This window comes from Mercenaria mercenaria, chromosome 2, assembly GCF_021730395.1.
Source record: "Mercenaria mercenaria strain notata chromosome 2, MADL_Memer_1, whole genome shotgun sequence".
NCBI lineage: Eukaryota > Metazoa > Mollusca > Bivalvia > Venerida > Veneridae > Mercenaria > Mercenaria mercenaria.
The window spans coordinates 31,568,344-31,588,314 of record NC_069362.1 but is presented as its reverse complement, the minus strand read 5'-3'; the positions used below and the strand labels follow the sequence as shown (position 1 = coordinate 31,588,314).

Genomic DNA, 19,971 nt, shown 5'->3' with positions numbered 1-19,971 from the left:
TCAGTATAAACTTAAATTTGCATCATAGCTATCAAGAAGTTATATTAATGCAGACCTAGTGATCTACGGAAATTGCCGAATTTTCGCCATCATTGCCTCGTTTCCCTTTCAAAGAAGCGCAAATCTGATCACATGTTTATTAGGCTAATTATAGAAAATCGATAATCGGTAGTAACATGGAAACTCCTTCAGATTTCCCCAAGCGTTGATAATATCAGAAACTCGATGAATGCTAATTAACACTAATTAGCGCAAATTAAGTGATCTTTAATGCATAGGTATTAGGTATGATTTCTTCTAACAATGCACAAATATTATCAACGGCTTCCCAGGCTAAGTCAATATGTGAAAACAAACCCCATTGCGACCCTCTAATTGTGCGCAACAAATTCACGCATCGAATGGTACTCAACATGCGGACTAAACGGGTCAACGTTTATAGCCAGTGTTTCTTAATTGCCGTATTTACTCTTAATTGCCGTATTTACTCAACTGAAAGTGGTAATGGATTTATTTTGTTGTATGATTTAACAGCTTACATGTATGTTAGCGTAAATGATTTGGAAATAGCGGGCTTGACATTTTTCGGTAGTAGAAAACAATATAGTTCTTTTTCAAAATTCCAGTATTTTCGTATTTGGTACAGAAATAAACGCACCCTTAAACGTGGGGATACGGAGTGTCAATAAGGTAGAATGGTCTTGTCGTTGTGTCCGATTCTGGAGTTCCACACACTGATGACCAATATTTAAAACAGACATTCACACTGGCCATACCTTTATCAGATCAAGTGGTTCCAACGTTGTTTGAGCGGTGAATTTTACGCCGATCAGGTGGAGAAATATGGCCGATACTACAAATTTCCGGTATTGTAAGTATGATTTAAAGGAATTTCTACCCGTTAAATAACGAATCAAATGAAAACGATGGGTGCACCTGGAGCGCAAATGTGTCTATATTTTAGCGCACGTGTCTATTTAGCTGAGATTTGTGCCGTTTATTCAAACACTTCTGTACAATCCGGCGGGGGAAGAAAATTTTTGAAAGTTTTTGACAATATCGCCTCAAATATAGTGTTTATCGGGAGCAGTAACTGTTAAAACACTTTTTATGTAAAGGTCTACCTCTTAAAACAAAGCGTGTGTATTTTCATAGAATTATTCAGGGTTGTTTCTGAACAATCGGCCGAAAACCTAATGCAACGCCGTTTCGAGTGGGTCGCTATGCAACGCAATCAAGTGGATACCGTTCTGTGTCTTACTTGCGAAGTCTTATCCGTCTAAAAAACAATCATTAAAGCCTAACAATGAATAAATTTAGAGAGTTTTATATCATTATAATGACCCCCCCCCAATTCTAATATATTGTACTAAATATATATAATGTTCACTTAACATTTAACATATTTTTGCGGACATTGTCAAAAACATAAAGCAAGGGTGAACATCGAACAATATCATTAAGTAAATAATAGTAATAGTTCGTAAAAACAAGAACCAGTTCAAGGACATTTATCTCCTCCACGAATGGTACTGAACAACATGCCAAAAGCGGGTTGACTCTTTATGAGGATTGTTCAAATATGAATGCATCTGAGCACATAAAAATGTATCCTTGATAGATTTCAATGAAATTTGTATTTCGTCCCCTCGAAGTATTCACCTCCAACTGATTTGCAAATTTTCAGTCTTCTAATCCAATCCTTGAAACTTTTTTGTAGTATTTTCTAGGTATACTATGAAGACACTGGAATATTGCAGAACCGAGGTGTTTGCGCTGCACAAAGTTTCGACCAGAAGCCTTGGGAACAAAAAGAAGTCACACGGGGCAAGGTCAGGCGAATATTCTAGTCCGTTTATTTTCTTTCATTGCTGTCTGTATTTCATTTGTACATTTATACAATGATACCATACCCATTAAAATCCGTTCACTTTAACTGTGTCTATCGCTCGCTAAACATTGCCTACTCATGTATACTAATACAAAAATGGTTGGAAGAAGGTCAGCGTACGCCGTTGAAATACGGTCCTATATCAAGAATCGTTGTATGATCTTTAGTCTTGTTAAACTTCGAATTTACGGATTTGCCTTTAGGTACAGCAACCTGTTGTGAAGAATTTGGCATACATTACCTTCTTGACACTCATGGTCCGCTTTGTAATGCATGGTCTTTTGCCAGACTTTGTTGCCCATATTTTGTTCCGAATCTTTAGTTTGCCTAGTGGTGTATCTTGCATCAGTAGCAACTATTTCTTTCACTCTAGCAACCATCTTGGCAGACGTTGCTGTTTTCGGCCGACGGCCATGTGGTGTATATCTGTTGAAACTAATCCACATTTGAATTTCTTAAACCAACGAATAACTGTCGAAAAAGATATTTCATTATGTCCATAAACAGAACATATTTCATCAAAAATGTCTTTACACCCTATGCCAAGAATACAACGATTCTTAATAAAGGACCGTATTTCAACGGCGTACGCTGACCTTCCAACATTTTTGTATTAGTATACACGAGTAGGCAATGTTAGCGAGCGATAGACACAGCTAAAGTGAACGGATTTTAATGGGTGTGGTATCAATGTATAAATGTACAAATGAAATACAGACACCAATGAAAGAAAATAAACGGACTAGCAATACTAAGAGAGACGTGTTACAGTTGTACTATTTAACTGTCTCCAACAAAACTTTTTTTCATTGGTGTCTGTATTTCATTTGTATTTTCATTTTTAAACGGCGACCATAGAGTTTTATTACATCGTTTCTGTTTTATGGAGGACAAATAAAATCTTGCCTTTTCCCTGGCCAATTTTAACGGTCTCTGTGATTTATCTCTCTGAAAATAAATGAACGTTCCACCAGGATTATGAATGAAAATATATACAAACAACTGATCAATACTTTTATCATGGGCCAAACTTTATTTATTTTGAATGAACAGCTTAAATGCACAACAAATCAGTAATGAAATCGCAATGTATTGGTTTTTAGGGACTAAAAGTAACCAACTGTAACTATACTAATTTAAAGAGCCAACCCGCTTTTGGTATGCAGTTCAGTACCATTCGTGGAGGAGATAGATATCCATGAACTGGTTCTTGTTTTTACTATTACTATTATTTACTTAATGATATTGTTCGATGTTCATCCTTGCTTAATGTTTATGTGTTGATGTTTTTTGACAATGTCCGCAAAAATATGTTAAATGTTAAGCGAGCATAAAACTATAAAAGTACAATATATTAGAAATGGCGGGATCATTATGATGATATAAAACTCTCCAAATTAATTTATTCATTGTTAGGCTTTGAAAATAATAACTGTTTTTAAGACGGATAAGACTTCGCAAGTAAGACACAGAACGGTATCCACTTGATTGCGTTGCATAGCGACCCACTCGAAACGGCGTTGCATTAGGTTTTCGGCCGATTGTTCAGAAACAACCCTGAATAATTCTATAAAAATACACACGCTTTGTTTTAAGAGGTAGCCCTTTACATAAAAAGTGTTTTAACAGTTACTTGCTCCCGATAAACACTATATTTGAGACGATATTGTCAAAAACTGTCAAAAATTTCCTTCCCCCGCCGGATTGTACAGAAGTGTTTGAATAAACGGCACAAATCTCAGCTAAATAGACACGTGCTAAATTATAGACACATTTGCGCTCCAGGTGCACCCATCGTTTTCATTTGATTCGTTATTTAACGGGTAGAAATTCCTTTAAATCATACTTATAATTCCGGAAATTTGTAGTATCAGCCATATTTCTCCATCTGATCGGCGTAAAATTCACCGCTCAAACAACGTTGGACCACTTGATCTGATAAAGCTATGGCCAGTGTGACATTGCAACCAAATATTTACAAGATGATCATTATATATTTATATAGATGTGCCCTAGAAGGAACTTTTGTTATGTTATAACTTGTTGCCAAAGTATATATAAAGTACAATTAAACAATCACCTGGCATGTTACTACCTTGTAATGTTTGAAATGGTTCAATGGTAGAATGAAATCCCAAGACTAACATATGAAGGTCTATATTGTTATCAGGAATGAGCAGTAAATGTCGCTTACAGGAAACTGATCATAACACAATTTCCAGTTTGAAATACAGATATTGACGTCGATGTACCAGACACCTATACAATGTTTTGAACAGACCATAAAACCATTTAAACTAACACTTAACTTGGTTAAAGTCTACACTTCTAAATATCTTCTAACGTAAAATCACACTCCGAAAAAGGCTACATAATGCCTGAAATCTTTAACTGAAAATAATGCTCAGCTTTTTAATGAAGAACTATTTCGATAGTTTATCGGTTCGTCTCGGAAAGTTAAGAAAAAAATATAAGGCGATCCTAAGGAAGCAAAGAATGCAATCGACAAAAGTAATTTTACTGAGTCTGTTCATGCGAGGTAATGAAATATGCAACACCCCTAATGCCCCCATGGCACCGGTTTAAGCGGTGTGTCACTGTAATATGCAACGCCACTCACGCCCCCATAGCACCGGTTTAAGCGGTGTGTCACAGTAATATGCAACAACCCTCACGCCCCCATAGCACCGGTTTAAGCGGTGTGTCACAGTAATATACAACACCCCTCAAGCCCCCATAGCACTGGTTTATGCGGTGTGTCACAGTAATATGCAACACTCTCACGCCCCCATAGCACCGGTTTAAGCGGTGAGTCACAATAATATCCAACACCCCTCACGCCCCCATAGCACCGGTTTAAGCAGTGTGTCACAGTAATATGCAACACCCCACACGCCCCCATAGCACCGGTTTAAGCAGTGTGTCACAGTAATATGCAACACCCTCACGCCCCCATAGCACCGGTTTAAGCGGTGTGTCACAGTAATATGCAACACCCCTTATGTCCCCATAGCACCGGTTCTAAGCAGTGTGTCACAGTAATATGCAACACCCCTCATGCCCCCATAGCACCGGTTCTAAGCAGTGTGTCACGGTAATATGCAACACCCCTCATGCCCCCATAGCACCGGTTTAAGTGGTGTGTCACAGTCATATGCAACACCCTCATGTCCCCATAACAGCGGTTTAAGCGGTGTGTCACAGTAATATGCAACATCCCTCATGCCGCAATAGCACAGGTTGAAGCAAAGTGTCACAGTAATATGCAACATCCCTCATGCCCCCATAGCACCGGTTTAAGCAGTGTGTCACAGTAATATGCAACACCCTCATGTCCCCATAACATCGGTTTAAGCGACGTGTCACAGTAACATGCAACATCCCTCATGCCCCAAGGCACCGGTTTAAGCGGTGTGTCACAGTAATATGCAACACCCCTCATGCCCCCATAGCACTGGTTTAAGCGGTGTTTCACAGTCATATGCAACACCCTCATGTCCCCATAACATCGGCTAAAGCGACGTGTCACAGTAACATGCAACATCCCTCATGCCCCCTAAGCACCGGTTTAAACGGTGTGTCACAGTAATATGCAACACCCCTCATGCCCCCATAGCACTGGTTTAAGCGGTGTGTCACAGTCATATGCAAAACCCTCATGTCCCCATAACATCGGTTTAAGCGGTGTGTCACAGTAATATGCAACATACCTCATGCCCCAATAGCACAGGTTGAAGCAGTGTGTCACAGTAATAAGCAACATCCCTTATGCCCCCATAGCACCGGTTGAAGCGGTATGTCACAGTAATATGCAACACCCCTCATGCTACCATAACACCGGTTTAAGCGGTGTGTCACAGTAATATGCAACATCCCTCATGCCCCCATAGCACCGGTTTAAGCGGTGTGTCACAGTAATATGCAACACCCCTAATGCCCCCATAGCACCGGTTATAAGCGGTGTGTCACAGTAATATGCAACATCCCTCACGCCCCCATAGCACCGGTTATAAGCGGTGTGTCACAGTAATATGCAACATCCTTCACGCCCCCATAGCACCGGTTTAAGTCACAGTAATATGCAACACCCTCACGCCCCCATAGCACCGGTTTAAGTCACAGTAATATGCAACATCCTTCATGCCCCCATAGGACCGGTTTAAGCGGGGTGTCACAGTAATATGCAACATCCTTCATGCCCCCATAGCACCGGTTTGAGTGGTGTGTCACAGTAATATGCAACACCCCTCATGCCCCCATAGCATCGGTTTAAGCGGTGTGTCACAGTAATATGCAACATCCTTCATGTCCCCATAGCACCGGTTATAAGCGGTGTGTCACAGTAATATGCAACACCCTCACGCCCCCATAGCACCGGTTTAAGCGGTGTGTCACAGTGATATGCAACATCCTTCATGCCCCCATTGCACCGGTTTAAGTGGTGTGTCACAGTAATATGCAACACCCCTCATGCCCCCATAGCACCGGTTTAAGCGGTGTGTCACAATAATATTCAACATCCTTCATGCCCCCATAGCACCGGTTATAAGCGGTGTGTCACAGTAATAATTATGCAACACCCCTCACGCCCCAAAGCACCGGTTATAAGCGGTGTGTCACAGGAATATGCAACACCCCTCACGCCCCCATAGCACCGGTTATTAGCAGTGTGTCACAGTAATATGCAACACCCTCAAGCCCCCATAGCACCGGTTTAAGGCGTGTGTCACAGTAATATGCAACACCCCTCACGCCCCCATAGCACCGGTTATAAGCAGTGTGTCACAGTAATATGCAACACCCTCACTCCCCCATAGCACCGGTTTAAGCGGTGTGTCACAGTAATATGCAACAACCCTCATGCCCCCATAGCACCGGTTTAAGCGGTGTGTCACAGTAAATTTGAATGATATAACAACACTGAGTCAAATAAGAAGAGACTTTTTATAGTTAACGTATTGCACTTCGAGACTGGTGTTCTGATAGTGAATTAAATTTGAAAGAAGATCGTTTGAAAGTAAACAACGAAACCAAGCATAATAGACAACATCCTTCATGCCCCCATAGCACCGGTTATAAGCGGTGTGTCACAGTAATAATCATGCAACACCCCTCACGCCCCCATAGCACAGGTTATAAGCAGTGTGTCACAGTAATATGCAACATCCTTCATGCCCCCATAGCACCGGTTTAAGCGGTGTGTCACAGTAATATGCAACACCCCTCATGCCCCCATAGCACCGGTTTAAGCGGTGTGTCACAATAATATTCAACATCCTTCATGCCCCCATAGAACCGGTTATAAGCGGTGTGTCACAGTAATAATTATGCAACACCCCTCACGCCCCCATAGCACCGGTTATAAGCAGTGTGTCACAGTAATATGCAACACCCCTCACGCCCCCATAGCACCGGTTATAAGCAGTGTGTCACAGTAATATGCAACACCCTCAAGCCCCCATAGCACCGGTTTAAGGGGTGTGTCACAGTAATATGCAACACCCCTCACGCCCCCATAGCACCGGTTATAAGCAGTGTGTCACAGTAATATGCAACACCCTCACTCCCCCATAGCACCGGTTTAAGCGGTGTGTCACAGTAATATGCAACAACCCTCATGCCCCCATAGCACCGGTTTAAGTGGTGTGTCACAGTAAATTTGAATGATATAACAACACTGAGTCAAATAAGAAGAGACTTTTTATAGTTAACGTATTGCACTTCGAGACTGGTGTTGTGATAGTGAATTAAATTTGAAAGAAGATCGTTTGAAAGTAAACAACGAAACCAAGCAAAATTAATAATAGACTCGGTTTAACTGAGAAGTGTTTCTTTTACAAACAGTGATCTTAACCCTAGCTGTCCAAAATACAACCTAAAGCTGGTTATTCATGTAAGGTATATGCCTAGTTTGGTGACAATATCTTAGTCTGAGTTAAAGATATTGACCAGACGATCACTATACATCAGATCAGAAGTCCGCTAAAAATTTGAATGACGTAAGCAGTACTTGCAGAATAACTGCTGTCAACTGACCGAGTGCGCGCACAAAAATATAGAAATCTGGTAAGTGTTACCCCCTAGAACATTATCAAGTAGAACAAGACACATCATTCTTCACTTAAAAAGAAGCAAAATACTTCGGCATATTGTGAACCTAAAATTTAGATTGGTGCTGCCAAGTTAAAATAAAAGCATTACTTATTATTATTAGTATTATTATTATTATTATTATACCAGATTTGTTGAGCGCCCTTTTCATATGGAATATACGTTCAAAGGCGCTTTACAATTAAACATGTGACACATCGCAGATATGCAGGAAAATAACAAAACATGACATATGTAATCACAAAACTGAACAATTTGATTAAACGCCTTTTTTATAAATGATATATTCAATGGCGTTGTACATAATAATAATAAATAATAGTTATTACAACAATATCATAAATGAACAATGATAATATTTACAGCCTTATTGTAACAAATTGACTTATTGTAACTTATTGACTTGTCATCTGCAAAATGTTAAGATAGTTGTCAGAGATATGGTAAATAATACGAAAAAAAAAAAAACTGTAAGCACGAAGACTTCATTTATGAAATCTGATATGATATACACTTTGGTAACTTAAAATTTATGCCATAATGGGATCAAATATTTGTCTTACCATCATAATAAGTGTTTGTTTAAACAATATAACAAGTATGAATCAACAAGCACGATTATACGCAGTATATACATTGCATTTCACGTGCAATCTATATTTGGCACCATAATAAATCCTACTCATACAATTCAAAAATGTCACTTTAAACGTTAAAGCATTATCAGTTGTTTTTGTAAAAAGAAAGCATTAAGTATAACTTGGAAATTGTATTGTATTGATGTTTCACATATTAAAAATAAAGTATGTTTTCATCATAACACTGCAATAGTTGCGTAACGTCGACATATTATTTCACGCCGTACAGAATCCGAGAAATATTGTACCCATATTTGATCTACTAGTTTCTATAGATGGATTTACAACACCTACTGTTGCCCTGTTGTTTAACCAGATAATTAAAATTAAACGCGCATGTAAACATGCATAAAATCATCTTTCTAACATGACTCGAATTGATTTCCAGGCCCCGTGTTCACAAAACATTTTCAGTCTCAGCTGAGTTTGATAATGAAACTTAATTTCTCATTTATATCTAAATAGCATGTTTAACCCAAAATTTTCAGTTTATAATTATTTTAAAGTGATTATTCCATATTGATGGTCAGTCTCATTTGGAATTTAAGCTTGAAGTTTTCGTAAAACTGATATTAAAATTTCAAACTCAAACTCAGCTGAGATTGAAAAATGTTTTGTGAACACGGGGCCAGTTAAACAAAGAAGGAAATCAAGCCCTGTATATTCTGCGATAAACAACGGTTGACGCGCGGACCGGTAAGAGAGCATTATGAAGTCAATTATGACGTCAAATTGCCGCATGACGTCCAATACATTACTCCTCGGGTAAATGAAGTCCAGCATAATATTTATTATAATATGTCAATGAGCATGTCAAAATGAAAACAATCAAGACCTTCTTGTGATTTATCGTCTAATTTACCACGGTTCATCGTTCAGATGCTTCAGTACTTAACCACTCGGGCTAACGCCCTCGTGGTTCAATTCCTACGCATCTGAACTCTGAACCATGATAAATTAGACGATAAACCACTCGAAGGCCTTGATTATTTGTTAAATATATCACAAATTGTATTGCAACAATAAAGAGATTTTAATCACAAGATGTACTGCACAGAATGACATGATTAAAGATAGATAATTTATGTCTTTAAGTTATGTCTGTCTTACCTAAGGACTCGTATTTATTCTAATTTCCCGCAAGCATTCTCAAGTCTATATCCACGTCATACTTGTTCCTTACATTTGAAAACGGCATATTATCTTTTATTTAATTTGTAAAAATAGTTTTTTTCCTTCAAATAACACTGTATTACATATTTTTCTCCGACTTAAATTATATCTCTTACAAAAGTTTAAGGGATGTGGCTCTTTGTTACTGAAGCTGCTGTTTTAGTATTTGTAAACGGATTGCTGTTGAGCGCAATTATACATTTATTATACAAGTAGCATGATAAGCCATAGGTCACTTTGGTGATCAAGACAAAAACGTGATTTCGGGGATGTCACCTAATAAGACCGGGTCATTAAAGTAACTGAAGCATATAACATGTCTTTGATGTGACTTACTGACTTTTGTCAAGTCATCAGTACCATAAGGCGTAAAAAAAATGTTTGTTTCCGGTATCCCGACCTACCCTAAATTTTTGGCCCGACCCTTAATGTTTTTATGGCCTTGGAGAATATTTTTTTCATTTTTTTTAACAAAAAGATGCAAAACTGCACTTTTTATGGTTTGAACATGGCCAGTGATGTTAGAAATCAACTTACTGATGCTCTAAAGGCATAACCCCCTTATTTGTAATCATTTTTGACAAAAAAATAATTTCCGAAAAGTCTCCCTTAATAAAAAAAAATTCCCAAAAAAATTTTCCGACCTACCTACCCTAATTTTTTTTAGCATGTTACCGGAAACAAAGAATTTTTTTAGGCGTAATCAGTATGGGCAAATTCGGATAAATAGGTCACATGTCGGTGCTAAACATATCACACGATATCTAACACTGTAAATGAAATATATAAGAAAATCGTTTGTAAGTTTGATGGAAGTTTTATTTCAAAATGAAGTTTAAGTGAAAACAAGACTGAATATATCTTAATCTTATCTTTATATGCTGAAACACTAGTATACTTTTATATAACCGTTTTAAAAACTCAAGAAAATATACCGTGCGCAGAAATCAATCAATTAATAACAATTAAAACAATAAACTTTACGAAAGCAAACTGGAGGTTATGTTCCAACAACAGATTTGAAACCCATACCCAGAAAACATAACCCTGTTAAATTTGACCGCTGCGCCCCCCCCCCCCCCCCCCCCCCCCCCCCACACACACACCCCTTCAAACACATGCCACTTTGATTTTGTTGAAACTCATAATATGATAATTATCTATTTGTTTACGGAATGACGCCAATTTGGATATAATTGAAAGATAATTCAAGGGATTCATTTTAGCATAGGGCACCTTTTAGGTGTGGGTGTGGGGAAGGTACATCATATGGGATGAATCTATAACCCCGTCGAAAAGTTTTCAGTTTTTAATTTTTAAAATTCATGAAGGGAAATGAAATGTCTGCCCTTAACCTTTAGTCTGCTGGCGGCAAGTGATTCTGCCTTTGTCACCAGTGCAGACCAAAATCAGCCTGCACATCCCTCCAGTCTGATCATGGTCTGCACTGTCCGCTATTCAGTCAGTAAAGTTTCAGTGAACACCCCTTCGAATAATAAATGGTATTGACCAAATTGAATGATGGATCAGTCCATTTTAGAAATTTAGCAGGCTAAGAGTTAAGGGTGTTTCTCTTGTTGCTCTATCTTCTCCTAAGGCATTGAGAATATGTTTTTGGTTCTTAAGGTTTGCTTTTTATATATTTATACAGGAGCATTTTTGTGTTTTACATGCCATGCCTTTTTGTTTCCATTACGTTTATTAGAGATTCACCTGGCGGGGATTGCTTTTATTTACACTGTTCCGTGTCTTTGGAACATTGTGGGGGTAAGAGTAAGGTTGGGCGTGCACCATAAACTGGTTTAAGCTCCCCAGTGATGTTTTTGCCATTGACCGTTCCTAGACAGTACCCCACTGTGTTCCTTTATTTGTTCGTTTTGTCCTCGTGTATTTGCTTTGTGTGTGTGTGTGCGCGCGCGCGTGCGTGTGGGTGTGTGTGTGTGCACGTCTGCGTGCTGTGGGTTTCGTTTAGGGGAGGCTGCGTTTTTTGGAACATGGCATTCCCTGCTTGGTATTTGTCATTGTTTTTTTTTTCAACTACTCTTTGTTTTTTTTGGGTTTTTTTTTATTTCTCAATTCGACTTTTAGTCAGATCTTGTTATAAAATGTCCATAAAACATCAGCTTTAAATTGATCGATAATATCATATTTCCGTTTTATTTAAACCTGAATACCTGTATGTCCAAATGAAAGTCAGTTTAGTTGAAGAACAGTTTATTGCCTGTTCATTACGAGACCCTTATTATCAGTTATAATATGCCGATTATTATCAAAGATTTTCATTTTTCAGCAAGGCAGTTGTCGATTTGTCGATGTGCAAAGGATTACATATATGTTTGTCCTACAGTGGTAATTTATTATAATGCAGACTCAGTATTGTAATTTGATGGAACTTAAACATTCTTTACATTCTGCGACCATATCTTTTTTCCCTACGTAGAATGTGTATGCGCGAAATTTTACTTCCGTTACTAAGGAACGGGCCAAGTGTTAACTTATCTATAAAAGACAATTCAAAACTGAAATGATATAACTGTGTTACATTTAATTCATGCACTCCGAAACGAGAATTTAGGACTGCGGGACGTGTAACCCCTTTGCTATGTTATAATATTTTTAAACACGATCACGTTGACGTCGACATTCATTTTTTTTTGTTGCTTCCCCTATTTCATTCACATTGTGTACATACTAGACATATACGAATCGAAGTAATATATAGCAGAACCAGGACTTAGATTGTTTTAAACAATCCGAGTTTTCAAATAGGCCGCTATATTTAAAATTCGGCTTTGAAATATTTTTGTGCCCCCATGAGCGGTGGGGGCAGAAAGATTTGGTCTTGTCCGTCCGTCCGAAGTTCGTGACGCGCCTAGCTCAAAAAGTATTTGATATAAATTGATGAAACCTTGCATGAGTCTTTATCATGATATGAACTTGCGCACCTCCAATTTTCGTCTGGCTTCGCTCACTATTTTCAGAGTTATGGTCCCTGAAATAGTCAAAAAATGCACATTTTACCTTGTGACACGCCTAGCTCAAAAAGTATTTGATATAGATTCATGAAACCTTGCATGAGTCTTAATCATGATATGATCTTGCGCACCTCCTATTTTTCATCTGGCTCCGCCCCCTATTTGTAGAGTTATGGCCCCTGAAATAGTCAAAAATGCACATTTTCACCTTGTGACATGCCTAGCTCAAAAAGTATTTGATATAGATTAATGAAACCTTGCATGAGTCTTAATCATGATATGAACTTGCGCACCTCCTATTTTTCATCTGGCTCCGCCCCATATTTTCAGAGTTATGGCCCCTGAAATAGTCAAAAATGCACATTTTCACATTGTGACACGTCTAGTTCAAAAAGTATTTGATATAGATTCATGAAACCTTGCACGAGTCTTAATCATGATATGAACTTGCGCACCTCCTATTTTTCATTTGGGTCGGCCCTTATTTTCAGAGTTATGGCCCCTGAAATAGTCAAAAATGCACATTTTCACCTTGTGACATGCCTAGCTCAAAAAGTATTTGATATAGATTCATGAAACCTTGCATAAGTCTTAATCATGATATGAACTTGCGCACCTCCTATTTGGGTCCGCCCCCTATTTTTAGAGTTATGGCCCCTGAAATAGTAAAAAATGTACATTTTCACCTTGTGACGCACCTAGCTCAAAAAGTATTAAATATAAATGGTTGAAAACTTGCATAAATCTTTATCATGATATAAACTTGCACACCTCTAATTTTTGGCTGGCTCCACCTTCTTTCTTTAAAGTTATAGCCCCTGAAATAGTAAAAAAATGCACTTTTTCACCTAATTATGTGCCTAGCTCAAAAAGTATTAGATGTAAATTCAGGAAACCTTGCTGGAGTCTTTATCGTGATGCGACCTTGCACACTTGGCATTCTTCTTAAGAATCCTAGCTCTTATTACAGAGTAATGGCCCTTGAAATAGCCAAAATAGTGGATTTTTTGTTTGTGATGCTCATAGCTCAAAAAGTATAGGGCCTAGAATAATGAATCCTTTTCATAAAATGTTTGTTGAGGCTATACCCCATTAAGACTGCAAACATTTGAATTATTGCCCCTTATTTGTGACAAATGTACCAGTGGGGGCACACCCTGTGTCCTACAGACACATTCTAGTTTAAATATGATCTTACATGTAGCATATATATTCTTTATGGTTCTTGAATTCTTTCATACATTGCATTTTGTGACTCTGCAACAACTGCCTTACTCTGCCATTACATATATTATCGGACAAGTGTTTATGAGTTGATGAATCATTTTTCTTTATTCGCAACATGATAAATGGATTGTCAAATGTCTTTCCGTTCAGTTAGAAATTCGGGCATGTACATCAGCAGCTTAGATATGTCTTGCAGTGAGGCAAATATAACTTCACCGATGAGTCACCAGGAAACGCCTCTTGCTTGCAATATTTTCTTTGCTGATGATAGATTAAGTGGATATAGTACAACGTAAGTGGTTAATTGACTGTTACATGTAATATGTTTTATGTTTAATGGATTTATTTTCATTCAGCCAAAACGAATACAATAATATAAAGGTTATTTTCATCTGTTTATAAAACGCTTTTGTTTCAAGGATTTAGTATCTACTTACAATTGTCTAGGTAAGGTAACATGTTAGTTTACTACAAATAAATTTTATTCCGGAAAACGTCCCACTTTTCTTAGTTTAAATGATAAAGAAAACTGGATATAAATGTTAGTTTCCTCAATTCGGTTTTAAACGTTTAGTGTTAATTTCAGTCGATTTTTGAAGGATTGTAACTGTGTTTGTTACATACAAGAATCAGTGGCTAGTAACTTTTTTAAGTTTCAGAGTAACAGCGGATGATACAAGATACGCTCCAATATCAGAGCATTTTGACTGATTTTTGAAACTTAACCATTTATAGCACGAACGTTCAATTTAAGTATTATGTGATTTTGGTTTTGTTATCTGATATCTATATGAAGCTTAGCTAGTACATTCTGTATTAAAATTAGGTAAAATGGCGACAAATGATGACGACAAACCGGCCTGTCAAGATGGAGGATTTACGGAAACTTCCGGCTCGGCATCTGGGGGATCTTCTCAAAATGATGATGTCAATGTAGATTTGGCAACAAAATTTTCCGCCTTCTGTGACATTAAAACTAAAGACCATTTTACCTCAAAAGCGTGCAATAAATTAGTAAAAGATTGTTTTGAAGATCATTTTAAGTTCAAAAAAAGTGATTCTAACTAACAGGGTTGACTCTAGTGTGTTTTCAAAGTGCAAAGAGAAAAGTAAACCGTAAGTACATTATTGAGATTTAACATGTGGCTCGCGTGTGCGTTCACTTTAATGTTGTTGTTTTTTTCATACCTGTATATAGACGTTCTGCTTTTAATAATAGTTTTTTTTCATATCTATACGCTTAATTGACATTATAACAGCAGACTTTTCATCCTTTCATTTTTAAAGATTTTCTTCCTAAATTTCAATCTTTTATGTATTTCCTTATTTTACACATGATTCGAGCAGAAAGTCAATTATATGTCACCATGTACTGCAGTGACCTTATACATGTATGAAAAACGTGTTTTATGCACGAACAAAACGTGTGTGCTTCTATTTGAAATCTAAAGTCCCATCGCAACTAAGTGACCTATTTTTCCCCACATGAAGTTCGTGCCGTTTTTGTATAATACAGCAATATTGCAGACTGGTGGACAATTTAGGCACTCCTTGAATAAATGTGTTTTCACAACTTCATCCGCAAACTTTTTCAATATATCTCTTTTCAGTATAGTTTGAAAAACTGAATATTTACCTTACTCTGTAGAAACAAAACTGGATATAAACTCTTAATACATCAAATGTGTTTAGGCATTAAAGACACTGTATTGGCCTAATATATGTCACTTTTAATTTGTAAATACTTAACGTTTACAAACTTTTAAAATGTACAGACTCATATTGTATACTTATTTAGCTTCAGGAGCTCTTATTGAATCACACAAGTGAAAATGATAAATTTGTAAAAAGAATACTCTTTTTTTCGCAGGCACATAATTGTAAACAAAGGTAATTGTGAGAAATTCCTGCAATTTACTGCACACGAGTTTGCTAAGCTTAAAACAGATAATGACAAGCTGGGTAAAGATGATCCAAAAGTAAACGAAATGTACGAAAAGCTGGAAGAAAAAGTAATACAATCCACAGGACCAAAAATTAAAACTGTCGTAAGTTCATGCGTATCAGTTACATTGGTAGCCTAGATTAACATGTTATACAGGGAAACAAAGAACATTTTGTTTGTCATTCATGAACGAGATGCATGTCGGAGCATAGCGAATACTGAATGCCACAGACTTACTAGGAAAAAATAAAATCTACTAAAGGTGGCCTATGTTGTGAAGTTTGTATCTCCTACTATATAAGTAATTGTGAAAAACAGTGTTCGTAGTTGTATTTGTTTTAGGTTTAACGCCATTTTTCAACAGTATTTCAGTTATGCAACTGCGGGCAGTTAATCTAACCAGTGTTCCTGTATTCTGTGCCAGTACAAACCTGTTCTCCACAAGTAACTGCCAACTTCCCCATATTAATCAGAGATGGAGGACGAATTATTCAAAGTTTTGAATTTGTTTGTATTGTATGTACAGGTGATATAGTCAAAGATATAAACTGTAGAAAAGTAAAAATGTTAATAGTCCAAATGCATTTCCTTAGAAGAAGCTATATGTAGCTGATACCTATCCTAAATGAATATTATGACTAAAAAAGCGGAGCGTTTCAGAGGTAACAACGGTCATTTGTCTACGATTATTTACACCGTCATGAGTAAAATGTGCATCTTTCTCGAAATTGCCCATGGAAAAAAAAAACTTGCGTTGTGATGCATCCACACATTTTGAACAGCTATTTAAATGGTAATATCATTTATAAGTATAAGTCTGCAAAATAGGAATATAGTGATTTAATGAGAAAGGCAAGGTACATAATGACATAAGATCTAAAACAAATAATAACCAGTAAAGATGTACATGCATAGATAAAACGAGAACAGCCAGAAGGTTTTCTACAAATAACTTTATCGTTTGAAAGACTGACACAAGTTTTGCTTTGCCCAGTTTTATCTCTAGAATTGATAACATTTCTGATCTAGCGTTAATACTTATCAATCATATATCTTGGAATATATTGGGAAAACAGATCTGATATTAGTGTTAAATAGTTATAGAGAGCCAAATTATGAAATGTATCACTGAATTTGGACCAAAGCACGTGCCTCATACGAATGATTTACACTATGGAGAATGCTCATTGATCTACACAATTTAAACTTTCCTCTATATTATACTTCCTTACATATAAAACATGTACAATTGTTCAGTACTTAATTAAACTTAAGTGTAAAAAGAGGAGATAAATCAATAATTATCTAGGAGTACTGCAAATACTTTTTTTGCAAAAAAGATGTAGAGGGTGCATGTATTAGTTGCGGAGTACTTATACTCGGGTATATTGAAGTAATGAATATGTGTATTGACAATATAAAAAGGAGGGGTGTTTCTATTGAGGGGTGTTTACTCTGGTGTATACGCCAGTACATGTATATTCTAACCTATATATCGCGGTATATGGTTGTACTTTTATATTAGCAATATATTAAAAATGTAGTTTTTTTGCAAGTAAAGCGGATATGCGTTTATTAGGGGTATGGTGTTATACTGGGGTATATGTATTCCTGACAAAAAGCGTAAGCTCGCTTCATAGCATTTCAGTTCTGTCGTTTACTGATACACGATACATTTCAATCAGTCCTGACAATATGCGTAGAGTGAATTTTATAGTGATACTTTCTTTAAGTTTGAGCCAGATCCCTTTAAAACTGTAAGCGGAGTTATAAGTCCCTTACCGGTGGAACACCGGAGGAGACTATAGAAATGCCCTCCGATCTATGCTTGTCGGTTAAAGGTCAAGGTCACTGTTAAAAGTCATGTAAAAATTAGATTAGTTTCAGCCCTATAACTTTTAATTGCATTGAAGGATAGTTTTATTACTAATCAGAAATGTTCCCCATGATTAGACTATGTGCCGCGCACATAACCCATGGTGGTCGGTCAAAGGTCAAGGTCACTATTGAAGGTCAAGTAAAAATTTGTTTCTGCCCTATATCTTTTATGTGTATTGATGGATTATCTTAGTATGCACAAAAATGTTCCCCATGATGAGACATTGTGTCGCGTACATGATCTATGCTTGTAGGTCAAGGTCACTATTGAAATTTAAGTAAAAATAGTTTTTGTTCCTTACCTCCTAAATGCCTTGAAGCATTTTTATTCTTACCAATGTTGCCAACAACCACAAGGGACGAACACTAACAAAGTTTTATACAGGTAGGGGACTTCTGTATTGCCACTGCGATACTCGGTCACTTGCTAAAACAAGGATTATATCAGTATTGAGCAATATACAGCACTCAAAATTTCAGCTAAACAGTGTAGGGTTTTGGCACAACTAAACAATGTAGGGTACATTCACATCCTGACAATTTTGTTCACGTTTATTTAACCCATAACCTGCTAAATTTCTATAATGAACTTGTCCATCTTTCAATTTGGACAGTATCATTAACTGTTAAAAGGGGTGCTTACCAAACAGATACTGACTGAATGGCGAACAGTGCAGACCATGATCAGACTGCACGGATGTGCAGGCTGATCTTGGTCTGCACTGGTCGCAAAGGCAGAATCACTCGCCAGCAGGCTAAGGGCTGATAATGATATATTTCTTTAAGTTTGGACTAGATCCTTTGAAATCTGCAGGAGGTATACGGACAAGGCATTACTATTGCACAATATACATCATTCTGTAAAATTACAGAGGGCCAGAGGAAAATGTGCGCAAGTTCACTTCATAGTAATGCATTTCTGTTAGTTTGGGTCAAATTATTTTATCCTTTGCAAACTGTATGAGTTACGTGGACAAAGATTTACGGTCGGAATGAAAAGACGAAAATTATATACACTACCCACTTCCCACTCCCATCTTTCCCGAAATTTTCAGGAGTGGTGGGGGGCATTATAATTTTATAGAAATAAGAAGTAACTAGACGTAGCAATTATCATTAAATTGGCAATATAAGATCTCTTGAACTGCACAAGAAGCAAATAATATCTATGATGTTTTCATTCCTTCCAGAAACAGTCAGCCACTGGTAACGTGCAAGGACTTACAGACACCACCAAATACACTGGGTCACACAAATTACGTTTAGACGAGGCGGGTAAAGGGCGTGGCAAGGTAGGGCGTTCTGATGAGGGCAAGAAATCAGGATATGTGGCAAGTTACAAGGGCAAGGAACATTCGAAGAAAGGAAGAACTAAAATTGAACATGTTTAAGCAGTGAATAATTCAACAGGTCCTATAGTAATCTAAATACTCAGAGATGGAAAACGTGTCTACCAGCTATATTAAAATAAAAAATGAATGGGTCTCAAAATACATTAACCAGAATTCGCTTTCTTCAGCTGTAGTTTGCGTTCACAATTCACATTGTATTTAAATAACTTATTGCATCATTTAAGCAAAACTCCTCAAAGTGCGTTCCATATTATAGTCATATTTTATTATATTTTCATCAGTAGGATGTTCAAGTTTTTACCAATCAATTGTTTTAATTTGAGAATACAAGTACATTAGCCTATATGCATAACTGTACCATTATCAGCTTACACCAGTGCTATTCTATGCATTAATTTGAACTGTTAAATTCTTACTCTAAACTAAAATTGCAAGTAAAGGTGTAAGTCTGCAATACTCAGAATTCCATTGTAATTCTCGTACCAGTAAACCTGTGCAACATTTCAGCACTATACAGTGTTTATTGTCCAGATAAATGTTTCTTTTACGTATTTCATATGTGTAACAGATTTTAAACAACAACATTTCAGCACTATACAGTGTTTATTGTCCAGAGAAATCAACGGTTTTTCCCCCTCCCTATGTGTAACAGATGTTAAACCTGTGCAACATTTCAGCACTATACAGTATTTATTGTCCAGATAAATGTTTCTTTTTACGTATTTCCCATGTGTAACAGATGTTTAATCTGTGCAACATTTCAGCACTATACAGTGCTTAT

The 19,971-nt window shown here is 37.1% G+C and overlaps 1 protein-coding gene across 2 annotated transcripts in view; it reads left to right on the top strand.

Moving 5' to 3' along the window:
• Positions 1 to 19,244, top strand: part of LOC123563638 (tubulin polymerization-promoting protein family member 2-like) — a 132,556-nt gene extending 113,312 nt beyond the window's left edge. For both annotated transcript variants that reach the window (XM_053534077.1, XM_053534084.1), the window contains exon 4: positions 19,029 to 19,244. In XM_053534077.1, coding sequence (XP_053390052.1) covers positions 19,029 to 19,229 — 201 coding nt within the window. In that variant the 3' untranslated portion in view covers positions 19,230 to 19,244. The remainder of the gene's footprint in view (positions 1 to 19,028) is intronic.
• The last annotated feature ends 727 nt before the right edge of the window (positions 19,245 to 19,971 follow it).